At 37.8% G+C, this 23,120-nt stretch overlaps 1 protein-coding gene across 1 annotated transcript in view; it reads left to right on the forward strand.

Annotated features, from left to right (window-relative positions):
* SLC9A9 (solute carrier family 9 member A9) overlaps positions 1 to 23,120 on the forward strand; it is a 211,681-nt gene that overhangs the window by 72,594 nt on the left and 115,967 nt on the right. Inside the window, exons 7-9 of the mRNA XM_087740326.1 lie at positions 11,052 to 11,202; positions 12,020 to 12,128; positions 22,505 to 22,593. Coding sequence (XP_087596452.1) covers positions 11,052 to 11,202; positions 12,020 to 12,128; positions 22,505 to 22,593 — 349 coding nt within the window. The remainder of the gene's footprint in view (positions 1 to 11,051; positions 11,203 to 12,019; positions 12,129 to 22,504; positions 22,594 to 23,120) is intronic.

Raw genomic sequence — 23,120 nt, forward strand, 5'->3', positions numbered from 1 at the left:
GGGGAGAGAGATGTGGCCCATCCTTGAAAAGTGCTAATGTCTAATGCAGAAGAAAAATTCATAGGCAGTTTGCAATCTAACACAAAATGGTTCAAAATGAACTATCCTTCCCTTAAAATTTTGCTTCATATCACTTGCAACATACTATGTTACCCGAGATAATAGTGTCCTATTTTCCCTATTAAAATGTAGCTAAAGAGGGCGGTTTTGCACTGACCTCAAGGTCATGTTGTTCCAAGTCAGGACTGAGGTAGGGTCATCCAGTGTATGGTCCAGGTACGTTAGGAATCACGTGGCCTATTTTGTTTGCATCTGTTTCCAATATTTCTCAGAGCATTAAACTTTTTTTTTTTTTTAATCTCTACAAGAATCTAGGTAGAAGATCAACAAACTGTACTCCAGATGTTGAAAATGTACATGAAATGTAAAACTATTTTCCTATTTAAACCCCTTCTGACTACCATAAAATGTGTTTTGCAAACACAGACTGTACAGGGACCACATACCATGTTGCGAACACATACCAAGGATCACATTTCTTCCATCTTTTCCTATCCTTTCTTCCTCACGCTGTCTTTGGGAGTATTCAGCTGTCTACAGACAGGTCTCCTGTGAATTTGCAATGCCATCCGTGAATAGTAATTGGACACACCACCCTTGAACATCTCAGTCTCAGGATCTTCATAAGCAGAGGCCACAGAAGACAAAAGCTCTTTGAATATTAAATAAGAACCTGCTGCATATGTTCTTTCATTGATCAGCTAAGCAATCCAATATTGCCCCTCCACCCCTTCGTTCAGATTCATTTGAGGGAATTTCAGAGAAGATGATAGTGTCCTGTAGCACAGTTTAACCATCTAACTCTCAGGGAGAAGTTGATTTAAACCCCAGAGGAGGGTGATGTGAGTAGGACTATGCATTTGTGAAGGATAAGGACTAGCTATTATTACAAATGGAAGGCTGCTATTCATCCCTCGGTATTTCACACTGCAGACAGGTGTAGTGAGTTCTGCTACAACGTTATGACGATGAATCAAACCCTAAATGAAGCGATTACTGTCTAGCATAAAATATACATCATTTTCTATTATTTCAGTCTTAAGCTTCGCTTCTCCTGAGCAAAATCATGGGCTGTGTGATTCTAAGAAAATTACGATTCAGTAAGGGTTTAGTGCAAACTGTTTCCACTTAATCTCTACTAGTTGCCCATAAGGGCAAAGGACTTTTCATGGCTAGCCAAGCTCCTTGAAATGTTCCTTAAAGTGTTTGGGTCATATTCTACTTTTTTTGTGACACCAGTGTAAATCTGGAACAACTGCATTAAATCAGTGGAGTTACTTCAGATACTCATCATTGTAACGGTAGTTTGAGGCAGTTTCTCATCTGGAGCGCCCAAGCAGAATGACAGTAAATCATAGTCATTTAGTGGTAATCTGCTGCAGCGTTCTAACGTGTATCGCTCAGTGCAGGCAACCATAAGGCTACATCATTTTATCAACAGGGAGGTAGAATTCAATTGACATAGATAAATGTCACATTTATTTACAAGAGTGCTGTCACTGTAAAAGGTGAGGGTAGTTGAAAGGCTTCATTGTCTCATCCTGGAGTTATCCCACAAATTTTTGCAGGAAAAGGGGGTTTAATTAAGACCACCCGTCCTTCCAGTAATCACCTTCCCTACCTCTTATGGACACATCAGTCATCATCTTGTTAGCGTGCTCTGCTGTTTTATTCTTTGCACTCAATTTCTATAGAGTAAATTAAGTCCCATAGTATCACATTTTGCCACTTTTGTATAAATAAACCTGAGCTGTGGATGGAATTAGACCTCTAAGAGCCCGTTAAACTCTTTTGCCTATGCTCATAGAACACTTGCAAATACACAGGAATTCAATTTTTGTCTTTCAAAAGAGATACATCATTTTCACTGAAAATCCTTATTTTAGGGTGTCATCACCCTGGCCTAATGGTAAGAACTGTCACCGAAATGGAAGGTGGTGTAAATATTTCTGATAAATATTTATCAACTCTGCTTTGACTAACTTTGGAGGCTAGTGGCTCACAGACAAGAAATTGAAGGATAATACAAAGGTGAAGAATGACACAACGAAGAAGAATAATGTAAAGGTAATAGGAGATAAAGATCTAGCCATGTATGAAGAAAGTGATGTGCACTATTTTATTATTAGAGAAATACAAATCATTAGATCATTTTACAAGTTCAGATGGTTGGGTCTAGAGGCGAGAGAGCTGGAAGTGGATGATAGCTCTCCTAACTCAGGTATCAGGAGTAGGGAGGCAAAAAGATAGTTCAGGCTCATAGACAAATGTTAGTAATAGTGTTAACGCACGTAGCGCATCTAATTCCCTTAATGGTGCAATATATAAAATTAAATTTTAGGTTCTCTTTTTGGTTTTTACCATTTTCTTTTTGTTCAGGAAACAGTTTTAGCTGACACGTATCTTGAGGATTATTGCAATTCTTGGGTGCCTGAAGATGCCTTCACAAAGTATGAGGTGATATTATTCACTGGATATGCTCTGCCTGGTTGTTCAATTAGCACAATGCAGCAGATTTGGTTCAAATAACACATAGGAATTTATTTCTTTTTCCTCCAGATACTGGTTGGAGAATTTTTTTCCTCATTCATTGTTTCTTGTTAACTCAGAGGGTTGGTGGTTTGATGCATCACTGGTTTGTAACTTTTACAGTCATGTTTTCTATGCAGAAAAACTGCATATTTTTTACAGTACTGTTCTAATTTATAAGTTCTATTTTGCATAGGCATAAGTGATTACAGAAAGATATAAGGCAAAGGAGAAATCCAGCTCTTCATATTAATACAATAATAATTTACTTATATATATATATGTTCCTTGGTGGTTGATTCTTTATTTCTACTTTCTTCACACTATATGCATCTTCACAGTTGATGAAGCCACTAAGAGCTCCCTAACTGGGAGGACAGACTTCAAGCTGCTCTAGCTACACAGGCTGTTTCTCTTTATGCAATGTTTGATAAGAATGGAAATTAATCACTGAGTTGGATTACAGTTCTGATATCCAAATGAGAAAGGATCATAGTTGCAGGCACAGAAATCTGTAAATTATGTGCTTTTTGATATGATCAGCTCATAAGTAAGGACAGTAAGACACTGGTAATAGCATAACACAGAATGCAGCACATGCTGTCACAGACGACCCACTATCGGCCATCTGTTTTCTGCTGATGTGCTTCATTCCTCTCAAAGATATGGGACAGGCTTTTTGGAAAAGAGTTATCACTGGAAAATGACTGTGATATTTTCAACTAGATTTATGAAAATTAGACATTTAGAAGCAATAGCAGTCATTTAAGAATGAAACATTCCCATACCAAACCTCAGATAAATGCTAACATATTTTACTATTAAAGCCTTGGTTTTCTTTTACAAAGAATTTTAAGTTCAGGTTGCTGTTCATCAGGATTTCTTTCCGTCAAAGATAAAAATAGGGTAGTATTTGCCAAGAACAAGGTAATGAAAAGTTAAGATACTTGTACAGATACATTAGGACAGCACATACCATTTCTCAGATGCAAAGGGGTAGAGAAGCTCCACACCAGATCAGATATGACTTTAGACTTGAAATTGTTCAGCCTGAAGGCCCATTAGGGCGTTATTCATTGTCAAAACTGCCATCTCGCATCTGCTTTCTACACGTCTGTAGTGACTACAGGTCTGTAGCGACCGAGTTTTGATCAGGATCAGAGGGAGGGGGTGTTCCCAGCACCTCTGTCAGGAGGGGCTTGCAGAGGTTTTTCCTGGGCACCAGGAGATTGGGTTCAGCCCCATCGAGGTGGGTGAACTACCAGGTCCTTTTAAGGTGAAGGTGGTGGAATTTTCAGGGCAAGTATGGGACCACCGTGATAAAGAGATGGCTTCCAAGGCTCCCTAGGGAGGTAGAGCAGGCTTCCTAAGAGTAATGGCTAGGAAGACAAAGGAGAAGGAGGGAGAATGACAGATTTTCTGCAGTCCCTGGTGTTTGAGGGTAGATGAGAACTAATATCTGCATTAGGGAAAGTCTACCTGGAACAACACGAACTACTCATTATTTTCTCTGGCTGTACTCAAGCTGCTGCTGTGTGTCAGCTCAGGCCTGAACACAGAAGAAAACTGAAATAGTTACCGGTGTGGAAAATATTTATTAGCTGCCCAAAATGACTCCTGATGAGCTAAGCTGATTTCCGACTGCCCAAGTTAAGGGACAGAGTCACTCAAATTCTGCAGCTGCTTTGTAATACCACTGACAACCTTAGTAAGCTATCCAGTTACATCAGGCCTGAGGATGCTTTGTGTCACCTAAAAAGGAGCCTAAGTCTATCCGTAGAACTAGCCTATGATATTTTATATTAAGTGAAAATCTAGCAGAGAGCCTAAATTCCTTTCTTATTTTCATGCATATGTTACTCTTCCTCATAAATGGGAAAAGTTACATTTTCCATAAAGTCTGTGACAGCTTTACTTTTCCAGCATGGCTGGTGCGTTGACATATGCCATCAGCTAGCCACTTTGGAACTGATAACAAATCAATTTTGAGAAAGGTTTCCGCAAACAGTAAAAGCCTTATATATGACAACAAGAAGTGTCAGTTTGGTTTAAAGTAATTAAATAAAATATCCTAAAATAGTTCATAAAGTCTGGAAAAGTCTAGAAAGGAATGAAAGCAGGGACAGAAAAGAGAGGAAGCAAATATGCCATGACACAGAGAAGAAGGAACAGAGTGTAATCCCAGCTAGAAGATAGTTTCTAAAATAACTGCTAGACATTTTTTCTAGAATTAAAACCAACAGCACTACTGGCAGTGTGCTGAAAGCAGGTTGTGAGTGGAATAAAAAACATGATGTGATGTATTACCAAGGAGAATAAAGTTTTGGATATCCAGAAAAATGAAGGTTCAAATGCTAGCCTCTTGAGCAGTAGCTTAGCTACCAGTAACTTTTTTTGCAGTCCTTATACACATATAAATAGAAAGCTTAATGTGTATATTTCTGTGAAATCCATGTTTCTGGAGCCTTAATTCCCTAAACATTTGCAAATATTGTCAAGAATAAAATCCAGGGAGACAGATTTCTTTATACAGAAGGATGTACAAGAGACTCATCTATGTTCTTTTAATGCACCTTCTGTGCATTTGTGTTGCTTACTGATCACTGTTTTAAACATGTCTGAAAAATACAGTGTTTGTTTGTTGTTGGAAATTTTCATCTAGAGGATCTCTGTATATCTGCCTCAAACTACTGTTACAATTGACCGCTTTTGCTAGTCCTAAAGCCTTCCTGCACCGTGTGTCTCTTTGCTCACCCTTAATTGTCTGCAAATGTTTTCTACTTCATATGTGCTTTTGTTGGCTTAGCATACTTACACCCCAATCTTATCTCTTTTGTTTTCATTTTTATAGTTCATCTACTTACTATTACTGTGTGAGGAGCTATTTTATGAGGAAGCCTGGAAGGCTTTACCAACCTGAAACTTGCCAAGAGAAGGTGTAGGTGTCTGGTGCTATGCATGCGCTTTCACATCTAGCTTCTAGTTCAAACACTTATATTGTGGGAAAATTACAGTTCTGTCTTTTTGGCTTTTTTCCAACACTTGCAGGAAAACTATATAGTTAAAAAGTTGTGTGGGAATAGAAATTGTTCAGTTCAACCCACTTCTCTGAAAGCTCCAAGTTTTCTAACACAGTATAGTAACCTGACTTTTTCTGTACAAGTATAGTGTCAGGAAAAAATAACCTTCTTTCTCTCCTAAAAAAAACCCTTGAACTCTAGAATATTTTTTTTTCCTGGCCTGTTTTCTTTTTCTTAATTAGCAGCTAATGAAATCACCATGTAGTTCTATAATTATTTATCACCTGAGGGAGATCCTACTTTATTCAATTAAGGTATTTTAAGGAGTAGCTGACCTTCCTGTATCTTTTTTTTTTTTTTTTTTAGATTGTTCCTGATTCTCTTCTGTGCAGTATTATGTGGCACATGATAGTGCGGCAAATAGGAAGGAGGCTACTGGGCAAGAGGAAGCCCTTTGCCTTAGCAAGTAGAAAGAAATCTTCCTCTCCAAAGATAATAAGCTGTTTGTTTTCATGTTGGTCAAATAGACAGAAGGAGGAAGAAAGGAATAAAACAGTTTGTTTACTGGTCATTTCTAATCATTGATTCCACAAAATTCTATTAGAAATTTTCTGCTGCTTGCACACATTTTCCTTCTGAAGCTCGAGTGTATTTTCTTCAGCATATTGCCTTTTTCTAAAATTCATCCGATACGTGTGTTGCATTACTTTGGCTTTTATCAAAACCAAGCATCTTTGTGCTGTTCCACTAGTTACAACTGATTAACATCTCTTTATTTGATGCTGTCACACTAGCCCTAGGCATGTCAGGCCTTGACAGAAACAAAAGGTAGGATACAAGATTTAACCTCACCTACAGATTTTTCCTCAAAAAATTTCCATGGCTTACTGAAAAATCTTCACTCTAATCCTAAATGCTTTGAGTTGTTTTTTAAAAGGAAAATACATTGTGCTACCTTCACAGGCTGGGAAAACTTACAGGAAGAAAAGGAACTTATGAATAAATGATATTTTCCTTGAGAATAACTGAATATGTAAAAAGTAATCAAGATGTAACTGGAAACATGACTGTACTCTTTCTATTGCAATAGCACTTCTGCTTGTCATTGAGACCTGTAGTATTATATCCCCATATAAGTCCATAGAAAGGAACATTCGTTGTCATGCTGAGCTTTCATCCTAAAATGATCTTAACAGATGAGGGAAGTGGAATGATCAGCATGGTACAAATAGCATAAACTGTTAATCCTTGTTTCTGTTTCAAGCAAAAGCTACCATCCTAACTTGCAATTTATTGTATAAATAAATATTACCCATATTTCCATTTTGAAAGCTGTGAAAGCACTTGACCCTGTCCATTGTTATTTGTTCAAGGAAGCACAGAAGAACTGGAAAGAAAAAGGGATCTGTTAAATAGCTTTCTAGTATAGAAAGTGGTGGCTAATCCTTATAAGAACCAGCAAGGAAGCTAAGTAGTATTCTTAACTCCAACCTGAAGGAGATGCAGAGGTTACTAAACTTACATATAGATAGATAGTATGACTGGGGCAGGTGTTTGTGAGATATGTCTATCAAGCATTCAGAGAAGACCCAACAAAAATTTTTTATTCCTATCCCTCCACTCTATCTCATTATGGGTGGTAGGTAAAGCATATCCTTGCCATTAGTTCTGTTCATTTATCAATCTCTGAAAACAGTTTTCTACTGCATTTATTTTCAGGATTTGCTTAATCCACCTCTGATGCAAATTTACAGAAATAAAACCATTTTTTTTCCTTATACTAGTTCAACAATTAGAAAGCCTCTCATATTTAAAAACTAAACACAATTTCAAATTTAGTATCAAACTCTCACACACTGCTTGTTAATGAGCTGTGATCGACCCTTTTTGTATCAGGCACAGAGAGCAGAAATGGCAAGTCATGCCAGCATGTTTCTTGAATTGCTCTCTGAGGAAAAGGAAGAAGAGTAGAGGCGCTGTCAGTTTAATTATGGTTCTGTGTTAAACTTTGCAATTTTGTTTTTAGGTCAAATAATTGGCTTGGCAGGAAGTACTGGAATAAAAAGGATTAAATCCTGTTCTGCTGAAATACAGCTTATATAAAAAAAAAAATATCAGGTAAATTACTATGTATTTTAAATGCTTGAAAGGGTTAAAAGTTAATGTTAAAGAAGAAATGTATTCAGAAAAAGAAATAATAGCTCTAATACAGAATGATAAAAAATAAAAAAATAGAACTAAATACTCTTTAAGCTGCAGGGAAACCTGAGTTCTGGAAAGATTTAGACCAGAAACCACAGTTAGCATAATGAACATATGTTGTGCTATGGTGCTTTTAAAAAATCATGGGGTTTGGGGGGCACATTGAGTAAAAAAATTTTTCAGTGAGAATGAGTCACTCCACATTTGTTCCTGAAATAACTGCATTAAGAATAGGATGCTTTCTTCTAGTTTTCTCCATACCTGAAAGCTGTTGGTAAAATGGAGGGCAAACTGGAACCCTAACTGGTCTTAACAAAGTCAGTTTTTCTTGCCTTAAGGTTAACATATTTAATAAAAAGTCGGTTAATATCTATAGTTTACATTTGACTACATTTAGCTACTAAACTTTCACTCCATGTCAAGATTTTTTTGTTTTACTTATTACTGATCATCCCTTCTGTGTGCAGAGCCCATCAATATAATAGAAAAATTTTTCTTGATTTTAGGGTGCAGTCAGGTTGACTTCTCCGAATTCACCACTCAATGCTTGCAGCAGCACCAGTGGCACAAAAGATCATTTCCTGATTTATAGTTCACTGAGCAATATAGAACAGCAGCTGCAGTCTCTGTATACTTATTTGGGGCAAATATCAGAGAACCAGGCGGCTGCTTTGCTGTCAAGACACGCCTAAAAGTTTTATATCTAACAGTTCCGGTTACACTACCAAATAGTGTCAACTTTAAATAACTAACTAAACCGAAACCCTCCCTAAGTATACAAAATACACTTAGCAAATTAGACTATAAATGTACAGTATCACAGCTGATAGGATTTCCTTTGATAGAACTATTCCATCAGTTTAGAGAATGTATCTATGGCTTAATATAGTTCTTTATTTCATGTGGGGTCTAAAACAATAAATTTTGAGTAGGCCAGAGATGACAGTTCAATATCTTTACTGATGATCTTGATGAGGGGATTGAGTGCACCCTCAGTAAGTTTGCAGACGACTCCAAGTGGGGTGGAAGTGTTGATCTGCCTGAAGGTAGGAAGGCCCTAGAGAGGGATCTGGACAGGCTGGATCAATGGGCTGAGGCCAATTGCATGAGGTTCAACAAGGCTCAGTGCCGGGTCCTGCACTTGGGTCACAACAACCCCATGCAACACTACAGGCTTGGGGAGGAGTGGCTGGAGGCTGCACCTCGAATACTGTGTTCAGTTTTGGGCCCCTCACTACAAGAAAGACATCGAGGTGCTGGAGCGTGTCCAAAGAAGGGCAAGGAAGCTGGTGAAGGGACTACAGCAGAAGTCTTACGAGGAGTGGCTGAGGCAGCTGGGGTTGTTTAGTCTGGAGAAGAGGAGGCTGAGGGCAGACCTTATCACTCTCTACAGCTACCTGAAAGGAGGTTGTAGCGAGGTGGGGGTCGGTCTCTTCTCCCAGGTAGCAAGCAACAGGATGAAAGGAAGTGGCCTCAAGTTGTGCCAGGGGAGATTTAGATTAGATATTAGGAACAATTTCTTCACAGAAAGAGCGATTAGGCATTGGAACAAACTGCCCAGGGAAGCAGTGCAATCACAGTCCCTGGAAGTGCTCAAAAAATGTGTGGATGTGGTGCTTAGGGACATAGGTTAGTGGTGGACCTGGCAGTTAGGTTAACAGTAGGACTTGATGATCTCACAGGTCTTTTCCAATGTTAAAGATTCTATGATTCTACAATAAACCTTTCAAGAATCATCTGAAGAAAAGAGAAGCAAAGAATTATAACTGGCCCCTAGTCTAAGAGAGTCAAGTTGAAAGAGGACTGAAAATTTAGATAGCAATATGCTGTCGATTAGCATTTCCTCATGGAACAATATTTTGTGTACTTATGTTAATAGCACTTTCCGCTACAAATCATCTCACTAGTTTTGTGGTGGTGCTAATCGGCATAACTGGAGATATCAGATTTTGGTGCTTAGTAACTTCTGTTGTAGTGGGTAAGTATTCACCACTCATATTTAGTGGTGCTCCACCATATGCCTTTTTTACAGACTGAAAGCATGAGATCTGTTTTCACATGTCTTCATGTTATTTGGAGATTCCTAAATGAATGCAACTGTTTAGAAAATCCCCCATACAGAGCTTCATCTCTAAGCCTCATCTCCAGATGGAAGACATCAGACTGCAGGGATCACGTTCTTAATATGCAAGAGCTTAAAATATTCAAAACATTTTAAAAATTCTAAATTTTTAATGCTTAAAATACCAATCATTTTCCAGCAATCCAAGCTGCTTTCTGAAATCCAATGCCAAGCTCAGTACATTTTCTTTGACAACGAACATAAAAGACCTACAGTACTGAAAGCAACAGAACCACAAAGATCTAAAATGTTGCTTAATTAGTGTTTGGGAGGCTTAGGGCTATTTTGTATCTGTCTGATGCATTTAATGTTTCAACAACAAAAAAGGCATAAATACTTGGTGTTACTGGTGTTCTGGGCAGTAACTGAGCAGCAGTGAATAACAACCCTGAAACTCTCAAAAATGCTTTAGTGCATGGCCTTCCCTTTGGTGGCGTTATTTCCCGTTCAGGAATACTTTTGATGGCTGTACTCAGGGGTTGGATACAGGAGATGACTTTTGACAACTGCAGCAGTTTCTTTCTGTGGGACAACATTCATTCCGTCCACAAGGTTTCCTATTGTTGAGCTCTTGATATGCTTTCAGCTCTATTTATGAAGGGTTACATCAGGAAGGGAACTATGGGGTGGTTTATGACGAGATTGCTGCTGCAGATTTGGTACCTACTGTGATTTGTGTCACCCATTTGCGCCTCAGCCATAAAGCTGCCCTTTTTATCAAGAATATTTGTGAATATATAACTGCTCTGAAGACATATGGCCAATAAATAATTCAAAGTTATCTATCTTCCCTGCAGTTTTCTTATACACCTACCACCTTTTAATGTTTAGTTGGCCTGGAAACAATATTCTTTATGGCACTTCTAATATAAAAATGTTTACTGACTGGCAGTAGACTATTGATTTCCAGTATGATACTTTGAAAATAAACTGTTTCCCCCACCGGTCTCCATCTGCTTTGCCTTCCCATCTGCTATCAGCCCAAAGAAGCCTTGTTTTGCATTTTGAGTCCCTAAAAATGTCCATGTTCAATTATTGACAACAGTATCATAACAATGTGATTTAATTCATTATTCCTTTTTCTCTCCCTCTCCCCCATCCCTTTGTTTTCTTTTCAGCTCTATATCCATTTACAGTCCTAAGGAGAATCCTAATGCGTTTGATGCTGCTGCTTTCTTCCAATCAGTGGGAAATTTCCTGGGGATCTTTGCTGGATCATTTGCTATGGGATCCTCGTATGCTGTTGTCACAGCTTTGATATCCTTTATAGTTTGTTTTCAGAGAAAAAATATATATAAGTTGGAAAAAATGTGTGGTATCTGAGACTGACCATCTTAAGTTTGAGCCCAAACCTTTTTACTGTTGATTCAAGACTTTGCAAACAGTGAAATCATAAATTGACAGGAATTTTCACTTGTCAGAATCTACAAGGAACTTAATATGCATATTTATTTTTAACATTAGGCAAGACTCCGGTCTTTATTTTACTATCTGTAAGTAATTACATTTCTAGGAAAGTGTTTTGAGGTATTTTGAGGTTAAAACATGAATTTATGAACTACAGACTAGCAGCATTTATACAAAAATACAAGGCAAACACTAGACTATAAATCAAGTCAGTCAGTTTACCTAAACTAGAAATAAAAGGCATATCTGTTGCCCTGCATTTTTTCTTGTGTTTTACATTTCTTCATGTAAAATACTGTTGTAGAAAGAGCAGCGATTTTCATCTTTCTTGCATTGATGCAAATGTAAACAAATGCCAGTTTGTTTATAAAACTGAACAAAATGACTTTCTTTTCCCATTTTCTGGGAAAAGAATATAAAATGTAACCCATTAGGCATTAGTTCAAAAACCACACAAGTATGTGAAATAGCCGACTTGTAGAATTTACCTGTTTAAAACCTGTGCTGGATTTTTGCTCTTTGTTTAAGATAATTTAGAAGCTGTGCAGTTTTTCCAGAATTCAACTTGTATAGGTCAGTATGGGAGGGGAGCTTTCTTTCTTTCATCCTTTATCAGGTTGGGGGCAATTTTAGCTTACAAAACAGTTGTTTTTTTTATTCTTCCTTAGTAATCTTTTAGCACTTGACAAAATTTACAAAGCTGTGCGAGTTCCCTATGTTGGAGACAGGTCTTTTTTTCCTCCTATCCTGGAGTGCCTTCTTATCAGCAGAAGCTGCTGGTCTTACAGGTAAGTGTTGCATTTTATTGAATAAAAGCAGTTTTATAATATGGCTCTAGTGTGGGAAAATGGCGTGTTTATTTGGAGCATGGCATCATATATAAAGCTTCTAAAAGCCAGTTGCTATATTGGAGATGGTTTCATCTTTAAGAATAAATCTGTAGAGACACTGAATAGTTCTTCCAGACAAAGACTTATTAGATCAGGCTAAAGTCCTCAGTCCTTCCCTACCTTCCCTACATTGTCCCATCCCTATTAGTCCCACTATTAATCCCACTATTTTCTGCCCAGCTATAGGACCAAAGATGACGAAGCAAATATACAGTACCATGTGACTGTCAGAGACTGTGCTCCTCTGCATGCACTGCATGTCCTGGTTCCTCCTCCTTTTCCCCAGCTATCAATGACTAAACAGAGGACAGGGACATCCTCAGCATTGCCAGTGGGTTGCAGCCACCTCTGGATTTAAAAAAAAAATTTCATCTTGTTCAGCGCGCCTCCGTAAACACCTTTTGCAACAGGAGAGGTACAGTCATGTCCCAGTGACAGGTAGAAAGATGTGTGATCTGATTGTTTTTTTGTTAACTCTGAGAAAGAAATTGTGCAATCGCAGTCAAGTACATACTCAGGGACTGCTTTTTACAACATAAAGAGTCCACAGAAGTTTGGGCAAAAATTGTAAATGAGTATAGTTTACCTAGACAGCAACCTACTATGCAGTGTGATTTGAAAGAGCAAAGTTTGTAAGAGCCTGGTCATTTTAGTGTTCTTGATGCTGTCCTCTCTGAAATCTAGTGCTCTAATTAATGTCAGGGAAAGTCAGGGTAAGAAAACTGCTTAATGGAGTGTCAGTGCAGCCCACTGTTTTGTTTGCAAAATCATTCAAAGCCTTTTGAAGTCAACAGTTATATTTCTACTGACTTCTATGGAGACAGCATGTTACTTTTTTAATATTAGCCACACAATCAAACTGTTTCAGAATGGGTATTAACATCTGCATCTTCTCACATCTTTGCCTTATTAAATATATAATTTTGCATCCTGCTTACTACCAAAATCTTAAGGCCCATTAATAAAGAGCGGCACATGAACTGAACAAACGGCTGGTATTCCATCACATGGAGAAAATCAGATACCAGCTGGAATAAAAGTCCATTTTGTGTCTCTAAGCTTAATGGCTTTTAAAAATATGACATGATTACTACATAAAAATGGATGCAAGAAGGATGATTGATAATCACTTGCCTCCTACTGGCGGTAATGATTTCCTAATCCAATGACTCCAAGGAAATACTGTTTTAAAATACATTCCTAGCTGAGAACAAGGCTGCTATGTTCCAGCAAATGCACGACTGATAAGTTATATATTATGCCCAAAAAGTGGATTTGTAAGGGAAACACTAATATCTTTCAAAGCCTCAGGTGCTGCACCAAAGGTAATTTCCATTTCTTGGGTGTAGGAACAGACTGTATGTCCAGATAAAAAATAATTGGCAGCTGTCTTTTTTGCATACTGCAAATGTGATGACAGACAGCACAGTCTCTCCTGGTAGTCACTCTGAAGAGCGTTTCTTTTCTCTTTTCTTTTGCAATATGTGAAATATCTGAAATAAAAGACTTAATTATTGAACACCACAGATGGTTTTTACAGTAGCTGTGGTAAGAAACTTTAAATGAACAGAGGGAGAGACAGAGGAAGACAGTGGAACCAAAGTTCCAATTTAAGGGAAAAAATAGAAAATTGTTGGGAAATTTAGCTATTTCTTATAAATAAAGGAATTGATATAGGCATATAAAAGAGAATTGCTCTGCCAACACACAAATTCCAAGGAAAACATACCAAGCCCTTTTAGGTCTGTCACTAGCCTTTTTTTTCATGGGTGTGTTCCGAGTTTCAGGTGGAAATTGTTTAATCACACTGTTGTGAGGAGGCAAAGTTTAGTTTTGAAATTTTTATCAGTTGAGTCTTTGTCATTTAGTTTCTGTGAAACGCTTTTGTCCAAAGCTGTTAGGATGGAAAAAACTCATGGAGCCTTTCTTGTAGCTTCAGAAGTTCAAAGCTGTGTTTTGTAAATGCATTGACTTTATTGGTACTGTGCTAACATTACACTTTAGAGTGGATATTTTTAGTTGCCTGGTCTAACCAGTTTGATGTTGCTTTCATCTTCTCTCAGTCTCATCTGAAGCAGCTCCAACTCCTCTCCTTTCATAACATGACTTTAAACTTCCAATTCAGCAGGAGAATTACTGTGTTGGTTCAAAAATTTTCAGCTGACTTAGGTTCTGTTGGAGGTATAGATTTCAGACGTGGCTCTGATTTCTTGTATCCAGGCTAAGGAAATCTGTGTAAAATGCAGTTATTGCATGCAGTCTCCTACGTGGGCATGTTATGTTCGAAGCACCTGCTGCAGAAGGTGCGGGGAGCCCAGAGAAAAGCCCATCATCCTTCAGAACGCACTCAGCTCTTGATCCATGCTCTATCACTTGCACTCTTTTCCAGCTTATTTACTTTGCCCTCTGTCTTCCTTAATGCATACATCATCTGGTTTTACAGTCAAGTGTGTCTATCCTCAAAAGCAATCATTAGAATGAAGAGAGCATCATAACCATGCAATGACACTGCTGGACCACTCCATTCAATGAACTAAATTCCTAGTTTGAAGTCTTTGACTTCAGTGAACTTGCTTCAAAAATTAACTCAATCCATTGTACGTCTATGCCTATATTCATCCTCATTTTCCTTGGATATTGTGTTTCCTCTGTTCATTTCTTCTAAATGAACTTCAAAGGATTAACACTAGACATCAGTATTTCTCTGTAGCTATTAAGTAATGTAATTGCAAAATAATTTTATTCTTATAATGCTTTCCACATTAGTTTCTCAATCACTAAGAGCCTTTTGAAGTCCAATACTGAAGCATGTCATAATTTATAAATAATGGGCTACACTTTTTTTGTGTAGGTATAGTAGGTGGTAGAGCGCACTTGTTTTACTTGCAGATTTTTTAAATAAAATGTGAATGGAGAGTAGCACAGGTCAACATTTTATAAAATATTTTATTCCTGTACCTCAAGATATCCCATGATATATAACACACAATATATGGGCCTGACCCTGGTTGAAAAATGGATCTGATCAAACCAGCAAATCAAAATAAAAATCTAGGATGACTACACAATTATTGTTATACTGATAACTGTAGATTATAAATTAATGTTATGGTTATTAATCTTACAGCTATATCATCAAGCTGTGACATATGCATGATAAATTGATTCTTATACAGTAGAATCTAATTTGTGTGCACTTTGTGATTAGCCCCAAAGTATATCATTCCTGACTGCTGAGCAAAGCTGTAATAACAGAGTACTATAGTGAGGTCAGTGTTTATATAGTTGCTTTCATTTTCAAGCTTCATTACAAAATATTTACTAGTAGGCTATGAAAAATAATCATAAATAATTTAAATTAAACACTTCTCAAAATAAATGAGGAAAGTACATCTTGCATTTATTAATTGCTTGTTCTCTTGCTTTATAATTAACAAAATTTCCTAATTTTTAACTGGTCACTCAGTCATTAGTCTGTGAAAGATTCCATGATGCACATGGGCATTTATGTTCACCTCAGTTAGAACCTCTCTATCTACAGCTGTTTGAACTTAAGTAGATAGTAAAATAAAGAGATTAATATACCTGCAAAAATGCACTTAAATATATCCATGTGAATTTATTTGCGTTTATGTATTCAGTTAATGCATACTTCAAAGTCATATAGAATTCATCTCTGTAAAAGCATCAAAAATATGACCAACCACCTCTGATTTTACACGCCAAAGACCTGTGCTATGAAGCTAAAAAAGACAATAGATCTTGAAGGAAAAAATGTTGGAGGGGATCATCTTTGTTCCTTTACTGTTTTTCAAAGCCCAGCCCAAAATGATTTTTTTCTGATCATTATCAAGGAGATAGCTTGTGATAATAAATTACTGCTGCTTCCTCACCCTCAGCAATTCTTGTCTGAACATTTTGTGATATGTCTGACACCTGCCTTCTTATTCAGGGGCTCACAGGAGAGCACAGTCTACTTAGTGAGAAAGCTTTTCCTCCAAAAATAAATAAGCAGCTTATTACGACTGATGTACCCAGGACGAGTCCAAAGATCTGGTCTCTCACTGGGGCAGTTTTGTGCTACCTTTGTATTTAGGACATAGCAAGAACAAATGTCACCAACTTCTATTTCCCTTAGTACTGCTGACAAAGTGCAGTTATTCTCATGGCTGTTCACTGTTCCCATCTGTTTGCTGTAATTCGTCTTGGATCCATCATCTACCTCATCGTTTTGTTTTTTTTTAATGTTGTGACCAGTTCTTCTTCTTGTATCACTCTCAGAAGGGATCTATCAAAAATTTCTGTCTGCATTTGTGAGAATGATGCAGGTTGGTACCTGATTGGCTTTAGTTCACTGGGCTGACATTATTCCATAAAACGAAGTTATTCTGGGCATTAAATTGTCAACTTTGTGGTTTTCTTTCCTTTATTCGTAAGTAATGTGCCATGTTGCATCATACAGAGAAGCAGATAGAGTCCTCCAGTAACGAGGGAAAAGGGATAGTTTGGCTTCTAGGTCAAAAGGAAACAGACCTCAATTCTCTTAAGCTGTAGTTCTGCCACTTCTAGGAGGAAAGGATGAAAGTTGGGACTACTTAGGAAAGCAGGCTCTTCATGGATAAGAAGATGGCATTTGCACTGCTGTGCAGAGACAGATGACAACTGGGCAGGTTTGCCACAAATTACTAATCCATTACTTGCCCACAGGACTTCAGAGATGGCTCTAGATCATCCAGAGATGATGGTATTCTAAGATGGGGAATGTCAGGTGGATCCTGTACTTTAGAGGATGCTCCAGACATATTTTCCTGACATATAAGCTAGACCCAATACTCTGTGCAGTTTCAGTTATCCCATTCTCTCTTTCAACAGCATCACTTGACCAGACTATGCAATCACTTGAGTCAGTGCTTGGGTCTGGCTAACTTAGGTCCTGTTGTAGGTATAGCCTTTTAAGACAGCAAGGGAAGATGAGAAAGGTGTTTGCTTTTAGAGAAAAGTACATATTCTAGCACAGCATTAGGCTGAGCTTGATGATCAGTTGCATAAAATGAGGATAGTGGAATCTTATTGCTAGTGAATAAGTTCAGCATAAACAGGGTAAGCACTCAGCGTGTCTAGAATAAAACCTGATGTGCCTCACCGTAGGAGTTCCAATCTAAATTGAATGCAGCAATTCATTTGGGGTTACAAAAGTACAACACTGAAGCTCAGGTCTCACTTGAAGCAGCCAGATGCAATACCAATGATCATGCCTCAGATGAGGGCCTAAAAAATTCCCTCAGCTCTGTCTTTCATTGCTTTCTGTCACGTCAACATAAAATCAACCTCAGACAACTTCAGAGATGAAAGCTTCATAAACAAAGCACCAGCTTTGGTTCTGCATTGGTGCAGATCTGGTGAAAGAAGCCTTGAATCTTTGCTTCAGTATCAAAAAAATTATTAGTCACACTTCATGTCCTCAGTGAAAACAGACTGAACAGGGATATTGTTGCTACTGGTTTTATAACCCTATTACTGCAGCAATTTGATGCAGAAGGCAGTGCCTCATTTCCTGCCACTCACACATTCAGTCTGCACTGGGATGTGCCCAGTAGGCACTGTGGAGACATTCTGGCATAAATATGACTGCAAAGCAAATGTTATCTGATTTAAATAATTTCTCTGTTACCCAGTCCTCATTGTTCTCTTTTCCCCACATTTCACTGCCTTTGACGAAAGACCAGTTCCTGTTGCTTGTTGTACTGTGGGATCTGCAGTACGTTGTGCATCATTAGAGAGGCATCCCTGAAGCTCTGGAATGCTTCGAAGCTGGGAGTAAAACCAGTCAGTTGACGTATAGGTCTTTTCAAATGAAGTTATACATTTTATCCACTCCCTTGTTTCCCCAGAAGAAAGAGGTTTGGGTTTTTTTCCTAAATTCCTTTTTTTACCAATAAAAGACCTGACAGCTGGAGACATAATGTCAGTTTTATTGTCTCAGTTTAGCAAATTCTGAAGTTTAAATTGTGGACAGTCACTTCCAGGTTTGCATTAAAAGCACACTATACACGCTGCCCTTCTCTGACAAAAGGCAGACTTTTTTCCTGTTTTTCTCTTAGCACCAGATATTGAAAAGCAAGTGTGCATTTCCTTTTGCCTATTTATGAAATGATCCAAAAAAAGGTTTTGTCTTTCAGTGACAATATAGGAATTATTTTTAGATTAACACTTATAAATTAACACTCACACTATAATGTTAATATTCACATGATCAGCAAAACATTTTTAAAGATATGTTACTCCTTTATCCTATATTATCTTTTGATATTACTAGCTTTTGTCCTAGCAACAATTTCAACTACAAGTGTTTGGCAAAACTAATGCAAGAGTAAATTCTCTAATTGTATAAGCAGCTAACAAGCTATCACTTTTTCTCTGTTATGCAAGGAGAAAAAAAATCAAATAAAATGGTAGGCTTCTATTTCTAATAAAACCTCTTCAAAGAGGCTGAGCTGCAGCTGAAACTTTACTAGTGACTATCAACATTTTACTGTGAGGTTTCTCATTTTTTATATTAAGTGAAAAATTTCAGTAACTTTATTTGTAGACACAAGCGGCTGTATTGCACTTAACAACTGACCACCCATTTCAACTGAAAACATTCCCTGTTTTCTTTAGGTTAGCATTTTGTTCAGCAATTGTAGCACTAAGTATCTCAGTAATTGCTAAATTTGTCACTTAAAAATGAAACAAATGTAACGGCACTGAAAAAGTGAGCTGAGTCTCCAACACCGCAAAAATAAAGCACTGAGCACTAAGGACTGGCAAAAGGATCATCTCACTTTATCTGCCTCCCTGCATCTAATAAATACTTTCTGTTTACAATTCCAGTATTATCATGGTCTTATCTGTTTCTCTGTGAAAGAAAGCCTGCAAAAAATTAACAACCTAATTTATGTGCCATACACAGTTCATACAGTATTTTGCTACCCAGCTAACTTCAAAATCCAGCTTTAATAGTCTTAGAAAGAAATCCAGATTGCTTTTTCCTTCTCACTAAAAAGTTCTCTGTTTGCCTCTTTAGGTACTTCTCTTTCCTTTGTAGTTGCATTAACATGTAATTGGTCATTACTCTTAAGTAATCATTTTTATGGAAATGCATTACAAACAATTTTCACCAAGCTTTTTTATTAAGCATTCATTACAAGAGGCATGGCTAGTACATATTATGCCTTCAGTTGTAGCAATTGAACTATTCCACTGCATTCCCCCAGTCTTCCCTGGAAACAGGGTATCTAGTTGCTACACTTGCATAATTGCATGGTTCAGATCGTTTATTCCTATTGTAAAATCAGATTTAGGCCATTTTATTCCTCACGTCACTCTCTCAGTTCTTTCACTACCCATAATTAACAGTTTCTTAGCAGTCAAAAAACATTTTATAATCATACTTGAATTTAATAGTCAATTTTAAAAATGCAAGACAGCACAATGATGATTCATGTAAAAAAGTGAATCAGAAACTCTTATCTCCATTTCTGTTACTGAGCCTGGAGCTAGTGATACTTAGCAACATTACTGATTGGCTATATTTTTTAACTGAAATTTCATTGTTTGAGCATCCCGTTGCATATTATTAATGCCTTGAGAATTTTTAAACTCCCCAAATCAGTTCTGCACAATCAAATACAGGTACTGAGAAAAAAGACTTAGACTCATTTAAGAGAACAATTAGACCTCACAAAAACATGAACTTCCTGGAATGTATTTAGGGAGTGACAATCTCACCAGTACCCACATTATTTACTGCAAATAGAAGTCTTGGGGGGGGGGGGGGGGGAGAAAAACAAAAGCAAAACAGACATAAGAAAATAAATATTAAAAAACAAAGACACAGCAGCTAAAGCTCAGTGGAATTTCTCTTGTCTGCAGAGACTGTGTTCTGTAGAAGTAGTACAGGTACATTTACAATATAAAGAGAACCCAGAAGCAAAGTAAACGTCTACAGTGGTTTGTGGGGAAAAAAAAAGATTTGCTTTCTCATTTTCTTTCGATGGCAGTTATCCCTTGTACCAAATTCATCTCAGAAATTTTTACTCCATACTTTTTTCTTCCATCAAAGGCATATTAATGCCAGGCCTCAGTTCTTCCCTGAAACAAGAGAGGCTTGCAAGTAAAGAAGGTTGGATTTTGTTGGACAACATTTTCACAGTTAGCAATCCAAAGAGAGTCAGAAACTTGAGAAAGACACACTAAGGTAATAATTACTTTCACAGGTATGTGGCAATGTGCTGTTCCCCCCCACACATGCTCCTCCAAATGAAATAGTTTCAGCATTGTCTAAATTTTTACTTTAGCATGTTTCCTCATCTACACCTGGCTTTAGGGGAGGAGGATATTTCACTTACCTCCAGGGCCCTCGTGCTGCTAAAATTCAAACATTCAGAGGTTTGGATAAGCCTATTAAAGAACCTATCGAGGCACCAGCACTTTTAGCTGATGCTTGTTCAGTACATTACTGTCCATTTTTTTCTGTGACTGTGTGAAGCCTGGCCTGCTTCTATTAATCCTTTTGAAGTAGCAGATTGTTTTATATTGGGTTTGCTGTGCTAAAGCCTGCAGCACTGTAGATTCTGCTCCCTTACTGAGCCTCTTCTTGCCAGCCTTTGTAAATTCAGGAGGGTCACCATCCTGGAGAAGCTGGAAGAAGCCTTATCCAGTTTCAAGTCCAGGACTGAAGGTACAGGCTGGGATTATTTTGCTTCCAGTAGAACTGGTTTATATGTTTCAGTTCATAGTATTTTAACCCAATAAATGCCTAGAAAGCTACTGCACAGTCACATTGCAAGGATGGATAATTCCTAAACCTGGACAGGTATCTTTTTGCCTGCTTTGTTGCCTCAGTGTGTTTCCTTGGATTCATCAGTGTCATTTCAATACGTCAGCAACCTATAAGCTAAAAATTACCCAACAATTTGCAGAGCAGCCCATGAGGAAGCAGAACTAAAATGCTAATTAGGGCACGTTGTAGCTCTTAGATAGGAGGCAGCGGGTAGAAGGGCTGAAAGGCACAAGAACTAAAGCACTGTGGGGTGGACGGTGGAAAACTGCCTGTGTGTGAACCCCCGAGATCACAGGCGTGCAGTGATCACACTGCAGGCTGGCTTTGTGCAAAACTAGTTGTTGCTCATGTGGTGTGCGTCTAGAAACTGAGCAGAACTTGCATGCTCCGCGTGCTTCGGGAAATGTGTGTGGAGGTTTTCAGGGGAATGATGATTGGAATGGATGTGAACAAGCCCTGAGCTGTTACATAAATAATTATCTATGTAGACATGCCCCAAGTTTAAGAAAAGCACAGAGCTCTCTTCCTCCATGGGCATTTACATATGGTTACTGGTGGACACTTATTTTTGGTTTTCTATTTTCTCCCTGTGTGGGTTCCTTCTGCCTTATCTGTGTCCAGGGCTGACGAGATATTACAGTTACAATATTATCAGCTACTTTAATTATAATACTGCATTACAGTGACGTTACTCAATGATCCTAGTGAGTTAGGACCAGGGCCAGGGAGGAAGTATTCAAACTAAGAAATATCTCTATAATACAAATTTATTATTATTCCTGACAAACCTGCTGCCCTGCTCCTCAAGACCTTCCACAGGCTGGGAAGTATAATTACGGCCACATGACTACGGTCACGGACCTCGTCATTCTGGGCAATGCAGTTTGCACCTGCCAGAGCATCATCTTTAAGCAATATGTTGTCGTCCACCTTGCACATTGTTACGCTCTGCTTATGATAAGGCTAACATTCAGGGACAGATTGAAATGACTGTCCCCTGTTGCAGTCATTCAGTACCAAGTGCTCTCAAACCATTTAAATGTAATAAAATTATTTTTTCTTTTCCTATTCAGTCTCTGCCAAAATAGTCAAAATAGTCTGAAGTCCTTCATATTACAAGTATGTTAATCTTGCCTAACTGTCAGTCAGATTATGGTCAGATGTTACCATGTATTAATTCAAACAAATTTTCTACAGTTTTGGGCCAAATACACAACAGTGGAAATGCTACGGATGTGTGACGGACCAAGCAGAAGATTCAAGACCTTCATGATTTTTAGCAAAGAAACAAAATTCTAGTTTGTTTGAAAGATGCTCTTATAAAACATATCTTAAAGTTCTTTTGTTATAAAATGCTGTTAACAGTCTAATTAGCTTTTTTATGCAGCCCTTTGACAAACCTAAGAAAGAAAACAGAAGCAGCTAACTCTGATTTTTCTCTGAATTTCAGGTATTGTTGCAGTCCTTTTCTGTGGAGTCACACAGGCCCATTATACCTACAGCAATCTGTCACCAGATTCCAAAATGAGAACTAAACAGGTAGGGCATGGAAATAACTGACTTTGTGTCTTCAACTAGTATAAGGAATAGACAGAGGTACTGGAATGTAGCTGGATGGGATTTCATTAATGCAAAGGTAGAAGCTTATGTCTTCACTAGAGGAAAACTGGAGATTTTGACAGGAAAACAGTAACAATTCTCTGGATAAGCAAAAAATATAAGAATGTGTTCTTCCCAAGAGACCCGAAATGTCAGTCAATGAGATGAAGGGTAAGGAGATAACAGTTTACACTAGCTTCCATACAAGAATGCTACGAAGTTAAGGAAATCAAAGAACTCTGGTAAATAAGAGAGAAGTCGTCTGAGAGATTGGATCCATGTGGATTTTTGCAAAGGGACTGTATAAACTGCAGTCTGGCACACAGACTTGAGCAATGACATCGTTTCATTTCTGCCTCATTAAAAATCTGACATAATTAGAAAGATAGTGATTTTTTTCCATTGTGTTGTTCAGAGTTTAGAGAAATTTGGCCATCTGGTTTTTGTTTGAACAGGTGACTAGCACA

This window comes from Nipponia nippon, unplaced genomic scaffold (genome assembly GCF_047370975.1).
Source record: "Nipponia nippon isolate SJK-2023a ecotype South Korea unplaced genomic scaffold, ASM4737097v1 scaffold_7, whole genome shotgun sequence".
NCBI classification, from domain to species: domain Eukaryota; kingdom Metazoa; phylum Chordata; class Aves; order Pelecaniformes; family Threskiornithidae; genus Nipponia; species Nipponia nippon.